The sequence below is a fragment of the Rattus norvegicus genome, chromosome 7, assembly GCF_021556685.1.
Source record: "Rattus norvegicus strain SHRSP/BbbUtx chromosome 7, alternate assembly SHRSP_T2T, whole genome shotgun sequence".
Lineage (NCBI taxonomy): Eukaryota > Metazoa > Chordata > Mammalia > Rodentia > Muridae > Rattus > Rattus norvegicus.
In genome coordinates, this window is record NC_141540.1 from 131,780,857 (window position 1) to 131,791,862 (window position 11,006).

Consider the following 11,006-nt stretch of genomic DNA (forward strand, 5'->3'; position numbering starts at 1 on the left):
ACCTCAGGAAAAGGCCGCAGGTAAGGTTACTGCCAGTGAACACGCATCAGGAACAATAAAAGGAGACGATGGCACAGCGTTTACATCTATATCTGTACTAAACCATGCTTACTGGTTCAATTTACTGAATCTAACATCCATCACATTAAATTACTGAAAAGGGAGAAGGGAATGCGTATTCGAAATGTGATTCCTTAATGTAAGTTTCTGGAAAACACTGTAAAGTGAGGGTGTCAGGCTCAGGCTACCAAGGATACATGCCGATTACCTGACTAAGATAGGAAAACACGTATGAGAAAAGACTGAAAGAAATACAGCAGAATTCTAACCATCACTGTATTAGACAGAGGACTACGGTCGGTCGTCTTCTTCCTCTGTCCCGCGGTACTCTTGTTAATGTGATATTACTTCAATAATGGGGAAAATTGAATTAAACTGATTTCCTTATAAAATTAAAAACGGACCTAGAGACAGTCAGACTTGAAGAGCTACAGATGCATTTCCTGTTTGTAAGTACCAGTCTTCCTTGAAAATGTCCATAAAGAAGGCTTCCGATGGCTCTGGGTATCTCACCACCCCATCAACTCTAGATACCAAAGAAAATGAATACAGTAAAAGAGGGCCTGGTCCTACAGCCCAGAGACTAAAGGCCCTTCCCTGCTCAGTAAATGTTATTATTGCACAATTCTGAACCTGAATTTAGTTTCCCGATCCCATATGAAGTTGGACAGAGACAACTCACCCTCCACAGCTGCCCTCTGACCTCCATCCAAGGGTCCAAACACATCATTTTATACACACACAATAGCAACGACAAACAAATTTACTGTAACATGCAGATCTCTGCCCTGCTAGTTTACGCACTGAAGTATTCTTGAATCCATTCTACAATGTGGTGACTTACTGCCAACATCGAAGAGAAAAAGCACGAAAAAAAAGTCACGGAAAAACGTTACCTATGGTTTCAAAATTCGTATGTAAGCAATCCAGAAAGAACAGTCACAATTTAGGATCTAATTTTGTCCCTATCCTCTTATGTGAAACAAATTAACAACAGTTCAACTCAAAATCTAATCCTTAGTATAGTAGTAACCTCTCTCTCCCTCTCTCTCTCTCTCTCTGTCTGTCTCTTTCTCTCCCTCCGCCTCACCACCCCCCCCACACACACACACACCTACCTCAAAACCATGTCAACTGAAAGACTATTTGGGAAAAGAATTAAAATGGTGTATTCTTCTAAACTGTAAAGAGAAATTCGGCACAGCAGAGCAGGGTGGTATGTGCTTTATATATGTAAAGGCGGGTGGCCCATCAGGGAGGGCCTTAGGTATTTACACGGTGTTGTACCATTCACTGCCATAAGGCAATCAAACAATCAAAAGCAGGCAGCAATGGATCACACACCTTGGAAGGACTAAGTCAATCACCGGAGTCTGTAATGTAAACAAAAGACACACTCTACCAAATTCATCTGTAACATTACCTTCCCAGTATGCGGCAAAACCGCTTTCCACGTTCACGGAAAGCAAAAGCACTTTTACGTGGTCATCTTTTTTAATCCTTTCCCGAAGAGAGTACCCAGCAAGACCATGGTTGACACAGGCAAGAACCCAGACTGCAACAGACACCAGACCATCTATTCAGGGCTCGTCCTACTGTGCTATAAGTCTAGCTAGCAGAAGGGTTCTCAACCCCATAAGAACAACAACAATATCAGCCAACCAGACTCCCCCAGGGCTCCCAGGGATTAAACCACCATCCCAAGAGTACATAGGGATGGATCTATGGCTCCATCCGCATAGGCAGCATCAATGGGAGGAGAGGCCCTCGGTCCTGTCAAGGCTCGATGCCCTAGTGTAAGGGAATGTCAGGCTGGGGAAGTGGTAGGGGGTGGGTGGGTGGGTGGGTGAGCGAGCACCCTCATAGAAGCAGGGAGAGGGGGATGGAATACTGAGATTCTGGAGGGGAAACCGGGAAAGGGGATAACATTTAAAATATAAATAAAAAAATATGCAATAAAAGAGAGACTGGACAGGAAAAAATAAGTCTGGCTAGCCCTTATTATTAATAGTTTCTGTCACATTAGTTTATATAATACCAGTACATGATTGACATTCAACCATTATGTGATGAATACGTGAACTGAGATCCAAGCACTAAAGATTAGAATGACTCCTGTCGAGGACAGAGAAGTTCTGCACCTCACTGGCACACCGTGATAAGGGACCGCGGCTTGTCTTCCCTAGGGTCTCTTATTTCTGCTGGTCAGAAGGGGTCTCTCTGATTCGGAACACTGTCTGACTTTGTAGCTACGCCAAAAAAAATGTGAATGTCTACTCTGAAATATTTATATAATATTCCATATTATATATGTGTAGATATAATTTCCTCACCATATTCAGAGGTCTGAGATACCTTCATGCCTAGTGACAGCTTTCCAAAGTCGGGAATTATGTCTAATCCTTGATCTACCCTTGGAGGCTTAGCTGATGAGGGGCCTAAGAGTCTTATCTTCCCACATTGACAGCCGAACTCTTTTCTTGTTCTTTCCTCTTACCGAAACAGAGAATGCAGCTGAACCGTCCCAGTTAGATTAACCCCAAGGTTAAAGTGTGAACGACCTCTGGACATTTAGATATCTATTTGCTTCCTGTCGATAATAAGAAACATTCAAATACTTAACTGTAATGATGCCATCCATGTAAAACATTACCACCTTCTTTATAAAAGAAACAAAAAAGGCACGATGTGTTTTATTGTGGAGGAAGGAGGCGGGCATTATAGGAAAAGGGATGTGACACTAAGAACAGAGTGGCCCCAAAAGCTCTCTATAAAGGGATGCATACTTTTTAGATGACCAGCCTCCCTTATGACCAAAACATGATCCCTTCTTTGTGTCCCTCTGAAACAAGGCTGAGAGATCCCGAAATGACGTGGTTAACCGGCTGTGTAGAGAAGCAACCTGCAAACAGCACCCTCAAAATCGGACTTCTGTCTCTGTGTCCCCTTCCCAATCTCTACAAACAATCCTTGCCCCCTCCTATTCTCCTGCCGCCTTCCCTAAAGTAAGATCATTACTGGAAGATGTGATAATTCTTTAGTATATTGGTGGTGGGGGGGATTACTTAAGAACCAAGATGGGGCTTAGGCAGTAACCACATGCCCCGGGCCTAGAATTCGTAAGGGAGGGAAGGGAAATGGGTATGCTTTAAATTATTTCATAATTAGACTGTTAGCTATTGCACTTATAAGACTGTTGTGAAAGCCCAATGTGTTATATGCAAATACTAAAGATATCTTGTATAAGCCAGGTGTGGCAGCACATGCCTTTCATCCCAGCACTCAGGCGGATCTCTACAAGTTCAAGACCAGCCTGGTCTACAAAGTCCGGGCAAGCCAGGGTTCTGTTACCCGGAGATACCCTGTCTTCAAAAAACAAACAACAGCAAAACGAAACAAATCAAAACAAAAGCTTGTATGATATTTTTTTTAACAACACAGTTCTGATAGTTTTCATATTTCAATATGCCAGGATCACAAAACCTTAGACTGGGTTTCTGCCACAAGAGCCTTTCTTTCTTTACCTTTGCAAGGTCTTTATCAGAATTACTAGTTAAGTCCTAGAGTTGAGAGATAAAGCAAAACGAATGGACAGCAATAGTGGAGACACTCATCCTACCACCAACTCAAGTTTCAATATATGTCCCTAAAGAGTTAAAACTATCAGTACCTAATGTCATCAAGTTATATATACCTCATTTCTAGATGATTCAAGAAAAACATAAAGTCCACACTGCAAATCAACAGAAAACTGCTGTGTGACCTCAGATAGAGGCGTCTACATCTCTGGGCCTCTGCTGTCAACTCTCAGTTAAGGAGCGCTGAGCAGCTAGACTCCTGGAGGGGCCTTTCTGCTTTAAAACCCACTTTGCCAATAATTCTAGGACACCAAAATTATGTTTAACACACAATTTCGCTAACTTCTAAGAAACAAATGACAAGTGGATTTTAATGTACTTCTTAAACATACAGCAATGTCTCAAAATAATCATGGAAATACTCTCTGACTGGACTGTCACTTGCTTGAAATGAAACTACAACCGAAGGAAAACTATTTCCACACTCTGAGAAGATTAAAGAGTTAATCCACAGGGGAAAAAACAGATGAAAGACAGTTCATAAATGCCCGGTTCAGAGGAAATACTAAAATACCAGCCAATTTGCTGCTTAGGATCAAAACTGCTCCAATCATCTGAAGTCTATATTGCCTTTTACAGATATGCATCTTGCTTCCTCATCTGGATAATACCAGACCACGAATGATATGGCCAGAAAATAATGATTCCTAAGTCACGAGTCTCACAGGCATGCAGTGTGTCTTAGGGAAGAAAACCCAGAATAAATATTGCATTGTTTGGAAGAAAAATCGATGAGAACCGAAGAGCAGATTATGGTGTTAGCCTCCCGGGAAAGGTCTGTCTTCACGGCTTCACTGAAAGCCCTGGTACACGTTCACTACCCCAGAACCACTCATCAGAATAGCAGGCAGTTAGCAAGTCAGACAGCAGGAGGGCAAGCAGCCACGATAATGAAATATAAACCTGAAATCCGGCGCTATTCTAATAAGCTTGTTCCACCACACCTTTTACCCTTACGGGCTGGTGAGTTTTTGTCAACTTTACACAAACTCTAGTCACCTGGGAAGAAAGAACCTCAACAGAGGGGCTGCCTCCGTCAGACTGGCCTGTGGGCGTGTCTGTAGGCATTTTCTTGACCAATGATAGACGTGGGCGGGCCCAGCACTCTGATTGGAGCTACCTCCCCCCTGGGTTATATAGGAAAACGCTGTTCCTCCATGGTTCACGCTTGAGCTCCTGCCCTGACTTTCCTCAATGACAGACTGTGATCAGGATGTGTAAGGTCAAATAAACCTTTTCCTCCCCCAAGCTATTTTTGGTCCTTGTGCTTATCACAGCAATAGAGAGGAAAGTTGGACAGTTATGAACCCTTATCGGAAGAAAAAGAGTTAACCCACATTTTATAAATGAAAGGATATCATTGACTTTCAACTCCCAACTATCTCTTTGGTCTCGTCTCTTTCCTCTCTAGTATTTCCAAAACTAAAGATCCCAGGAGACAAAGGAGGTTGGTGTAAGTGGATCTCTTGAGTTCAAGGCTGGCTTGGTCTACGAAGCCAGTCCCAAACTAACCAGTGCAACACAGTGAGTCCCGGTCTCAAATAAATAAACAAACAAAGCAAGCTTCAGAAAGCTACAAGCACAGCAAACTAAACACGAATTTGAGCAGGGCGCAGTGGCACATGCCTTTAGGCCCAACACTCAGAGGCAGAAACAGTCTGATCTCTTTTGGGTTCAAAGCCAGCCTGGTCTACAGAGTGAGTTCAAAGACAGTCAGAGCTACACAGAGAAACCCTGTCTCAGGAGAAGGAAGGAAGGAAGGAAGGAAGGAAGGAAGGAAGGAAGGAAGGAAGGAAAGAAGGAAGATAGATAGGAAGGTAGGTAGGTCGGTTTGATATTAGACACTATTCCAAACTCACTGTCAAGGACATTAGAGCCCTGCCGAAGCCAAGCAGGGGAATCTGAGTTGCCATACACAATTATATGAAAATATCAAGGGCCTTTCGGAATCTCCCTCGGTAAGCACTCCTTGGGGAATTCTGCAAGATAGGGTTTTGAAAAGGAGAAAGTAACAAATTCTTGTCAACATTCAGAGAAAGGAAGCAAAAAGGGCCACATCATTTCCTAATGTCTCAAATTCTTACATAAAGAACTTGAATTGTTTTGCTGATTTTACAGTTTCTAGTTAAGTGAACGGTCAATGCGGTGTAGGACAATTAAGAATAGAGGGAGTGCTGTGCTCCATTTTGTAAATGCCAGCTACCTAAGCCAGCCAGTCAACGGAACTGCTATGAAGTAGCGTTCTAACACGTATGTTCACATGGGCACGCGTGAACACTTATGCGCACAGGACCATGCACTTTAATGCTCAGTGCTCGGTATATTCTCTATCTTAGGGTACGTTTGTCCGCAGTTCATTCTGTGTCTGTGGGCAGTTGTACTTGATACTCCTTCGTGACACTTAATTAAAGCGGCCTCACTCGTAAACATACAAAACAACACACGTGGCTTTTTAAAGTTCCCACTAGCCACATCTCTATAGAGAAAAATCTAGATGAGGTTGAGTTTAATATTTTATTTAATTCACTGGCTTTCAAAAATATCTCAACGTGTAAACCAGACAAAATTACAGAGCTAAGCGATTCCATTTTTCCGACTGAAACTGTAAGCACAAGGCACGGGTTAACTGTAACACAAAATTTTCATCAGAGACAGTTTTATCGGTATTTAGATATCATGAACTTTACAGCTGGGAAGAAGTGAACGCACGTAACTGAGATACGCAAGCACACGTAAAAGTTTCTAGGAACCGGACCCAAGACCAGCTTTTAAATTTAAGTTTAAATTTGGGTCAGGGGCTGGGGATTTAGCTCAGTGGTAGAGCGCTTACCTAGGAAGCGCAAGGCCCTGGGTTCTGTCCCCAGCTCCGAAAAAAAGAACCAAAAAAAAAAATTTGGGTCAAAAATATAAGGAGGCGCTTGCTGTCAAGGCTTAAAACAGGACCTCAGATAAACCCCTGTCCTCTACATGGTAGGAAGGAGAAAAATGAGTCCTGCAGACTGCTTTCTGGTTGTCACAAAGGTGTGCAGTGTGTACGCGAGTGTACACACGCACAAACACACACATGCGCGCACTACAGGTAAGTGGAAAAATTAATTTAAACTTGAATTTCAGGTGTCCAACTGCCACGTGAAAGTGGACATCAGGGTTCTCTTCTGAATCCATATCCCTTCGCAATGAAAGACAACCTAAGGACGACTCATACAAAATACCCTCAGAAACTGAATAAAACCATTCTCCCTCAGTGAGAGACTTTCTGTTCAGCATCTTCTCCCCCAAAGGTCTATGCGTCTCAGGCACCTATTTTACCAACCTCTAAGTCCAGTAGGGATCCATCCCGTATACAGCCACCAAACCCAGACACTATGGAGGATGCCAAGAAGTGAATGCTGACAGGAGCCTGATACAGCTGTCCCCTGAGAGGCTCGGCCAGAGCCTAACAAATACAGGGGCGGATGCTGGAAGCCATCCATTGAACTGAGAATGGGGACCCCAATGGAGGAGTTAGAGAACGGACTGAAGGAGCTGAAGGGATTTGCGGTCCCATAGGAAGAACAACAATATCAACCAACCAGATCTCCCAGAGTTCCCAGGGACTAAACCACCAACCAAAGACTACACAGGGATGGACCTATGGCTCCAGCTGCATATGTAGCAGAGGATGGGCCTTGTCGGGCATCAGTGGGAGGAGAGGCCCTTGCCCTTGTTTCTGTGAAGGCTCGATGCCCCAGTGTAGGGGAATGCTAGAGCGGGGAGGTGGGAGTGGATGGGTGGGTGCGGGAGCACCCTCATAGAAGCAGGAGGAGAGGGGATGGGATATCGGGTTTCTGGTGGGGAAACCGGGAAAGGGGATAAAGTGTGAAATGTAAATAAAAATCCAACTAAAAGAAGAAGAATACAAGTACCTGGAGAGCTCTTACTTTCATGAAACACAGCCCATCCTCTTGTTATTCATTAAAGGAGAGAGATGGGTCAAATGCCTCTGTTAATTTTGTGTCCAGACACCACACTTGTATATATTTACTCCTGCCGATGATGAAGTTTGCCCCAACTGGGAAACAGGTTGGCTTGGAGGACACAAGAAAAGTTCAGTTCAGCCCCTCTCTTTGTGGACTGTCTCTCCTCCAGGATGTCGAGATAGGAATAGCCTGCCAAGGCTATTCAGCTGTAACCAACCTCGTACAGGATCAGGAAGAAGCGGAGGACCTTTTACGCTGAGTAAAACTTGGTGAGGCACAGTCTTGTCTCTCATCTGTACGGGCTTCAGGGGTAAGAACCTGGGCTGTAAATGTAAGCTTTCTGGGTTGGGACCCTGCTTCTGTCATAGGCTACCAGTTTAATTTTGAAAGGTTGACTTAATAATCTTCCCGCTCCAGTCAGTAAGGCAGACATAAAAAAAAACAACATTAAAGTCACAGATTATGAGGAATGAGGCTTTTTTTGCCTGATATAAAACACGTGAACGCTGTCTTGACTCTGACATATGGTATATGTGCAGCATTTATTACTGATTTCAGCTCAGAAATCAGAGTAGCAGACACAGGACAGAATTCCCATATGTGTGGTAGAAAGTGCCAGTGGTTTTCAACCTGTGGGTTGCAACCTCTCTGGGGGTCAAACAACCCTTTCACAGGCGTCGCCTAAGGAAATCACAGATGTTTAAATTATGATTCATAACAGGAACAAAATTACAGTTATGGAGTAGCCACGAAAATAATTTTATGGTTGGGGGTGTCACCATAACATGAACTGTATTAAAGTGTCACAAGCAGCATTAGAAAGACTGAGAACCAGCGGTGTGAGTACTTTATAAATATTATAATGGTATGTGAATAAAAGCTCTTTTTAGCCCATTATAATAAATTTAAAGGGTTCAGACAAGACAGCAATGTATTTAATGGGAAAAAAAATCCCAGTTTCAACAAACTGAACCTTTACAATGTTGGTCCCCAACGGCTCACACACCTGTTTTCCTAGCATGTGGAAGGCCAAATGACAGATGAACCTTCTCCTCAAAAAATCAGACCCACATCATTCTGTAATGTAAGGTAAGGTAAGGCAATGTAATGTAATGTAATGTAACATGAGATATTTATTGGTCATTACCACCTTAGGCCCAGTCAGTCACAACTCTGTTTGCTTCCATTGGAAGCAAGAAGAGGTTTAATAGAATGGTCAACAAATTCATCAATGACATTGTAGAAGTTGCACGCACATGAATCTCAAATCTTTATTAAAAGATGGTTTCTCACAAGCAAAATTTCCACTTTCAATATCATTCTGTATTTCAGGTCCTTCCCCTTCCCCCACCATTCATAATCAGAGGTCCTAATAAAACAGGCTCTTAATGGCCTTCCAGTCTTTGCCTTCCATTTACCTGGCCCTGGTGCACACGCTGATTCATATTTTAAGGCCCAAAGAAAGTTAGTAGGATGAATAGGAAAAACTATCTCATCTAGTAATGGAAAATATAGTCCAGGAAAAACAGAAAAGCGGAATCAAATTTTCAATGTTTTACAACAGGAGTGTGTAAAGAATCATAAAACTGTCATCTCTGTTCTGAGCTAATTGCATTATCTGCAAAATACAGGAATCAATATACCTTCCCATTTCTTTTTATTCCCTAAGACAATTAAAGACCCAGGACATGCAAACCTGGGCTTAATAAAGATTTGTCACTAAAATAACAATAGGAACGCTTACGTTATGTAACTTGTAGTAATTGTTCGACTAAGACGTTGACAACAGATGTTTACTAATTTATAGATTTCTCTGAAGACAGGCTACCTTTATAATCTTTAAATTGTAAATGAGTTAGCCGTATTTTATCAGAGCGATGGAAGCCATCGCTCCATTTTATCAGAGGATGAATGCTTCATTAATTTTTCAGTGTGATGATGCTGCACTTTTCCAAGAGCAACCGTCGGAGTTCTTGCGATGCATCAAAACAGCCAAATTACATCGAATATCCATGTCCCCGTCACTAACCACAACACTGTATGTAACCTAGCCAGCATTTCAAAACTCAACCCCAGGCGTGTGTGATGTCACTGTCAACATCCACGGTGCTTAACTAACCTCAGGTGGTTTCTCCCAGTCGCCCATCTAACTAACCCTCAGGCTTGCTGACGTTGCTTGCCTTCTCCGGACCTCCAGCGGGTGCAGAAGTCCCGCAACACACACCCTACCAGGTCACCTGAGAGGCCAGGTGTCGCGACGCGCGGCACCGTGGGGACCCGAGTGGGCGCGGGCCGCGCGTTTGTCACCGCGACGCTTTGTCTGCGGCTCCGAGCCCGGTGCGGCGGGGGCTGGGCCGGGGAAGGGCAGGGGACAGACACCTCGGGCCCACCTGCAGGGCGGCAGCCGCGGCGGCGACTCCTGGGGACACCGGGAGGCGCTCACCCGGAGGCCAAACGTGAGGCTCCGGTGCAGCGAGCGGCGCCCGATCCGCAGGAGTGTGGGGGTGCGGGGCGGCCGCTGCTGTTCCCGGAGAAGCCGCGATGCGACGCACCGGCCCCGGAGCGGGCAGCAGGAGAGCCCGCCCGCTCGCTCGCTCGCTCGCTCGCCTCAGCTTTCCTTCCCACCCGCAGCTCACCTGACAGCCACGCGCACCGAGCTCTCGTCCGCGGCGCCCAACATGCCTGCGGCCGCCCGGATCCCAGCACAGTGCCGAGTGTTCGGGGCAGGCGGCGGCGGTGGTGACGGCGGCGGCGGTGGCGGTGACGGTGGCGAGGGCTCACCGCCGTGCTCCAGCCATGTTGGGCGACTGAATGGAAAGGTGGCGGCGCGGAGGCGCGGGAGGGGGCGGTGACTCAGGGCGGCGCCGCCCCTTGCCCCCACTCGCCGGGCTCCGCGCTGCCCTGCGTCAGCCGTGGCCGGTCCGGTGCGCCCCGCCCCGGCGGCACCGCCAGGCGGGCGCGGCACCGCGCGGAGGCGAGCCGACCCCCTCCCCTTCCCATCCCCCGGAGGCGCGTCCCCGCAGCCACCTGCCCCTTCTGCAGCACGGACCTTGACCCCTTTCCAGACCCGGCTCTGCCCTCTGCCCGATCCCTTGGGACGTGGAACGTTTTACCCCCTCAGCCTCGTCAGTGCATTACAGTTCAGTCTTAGGAACATGCTAAGTGCCCCGGACCCTGGTACTGCCAAGCGTTTCCACAACTGCTTTCCATGGAGGCGTGCACCGTGGTAAATCCTTGCAAACGGATTTTCTTTCCCTGCTGGCCTTTCAAAAGCTCCTCCCGGGATCCCGGGATTCTGTCAACAGTGTTCCATTGTGCGTTCTGCACGTCATCTTTGTCCTTCCACATG

The 11,006-nt window shown here is 45.8% G+C and overlaps 1 protein-coding gene across 48 annotated transcripts in view; it reads right to left on the reverse strand.

The window, feature by feature from the left end:
* Positions 1 to 10,490, reverse strand: part of Kif21a (kinesin family member 21A) — a 115,376-nt gene extending 104,886 nt beyond the window's left edge. For 47 of the 48 annotated variants that reach the window (XR_015623945.1, XR_015623944.1, XR_015623943.1 and 44 more), the window contains exon 1: positions 10,294 to 10,470. Coding sequence is in view for 42 of the 48 variants with exons in the window: in XM_087556713.1 (XP_087412839.1) it covers positions 10,294 to 10,337 (44 nt within the window). In the remaining 6 variants the exon portion in view is untranslated. 48 annotated transcript variants of the gene reach the window in all.
* Between the last annotated feature and the right edge of the window lie 516 nt (positions 10,491 to 11,006).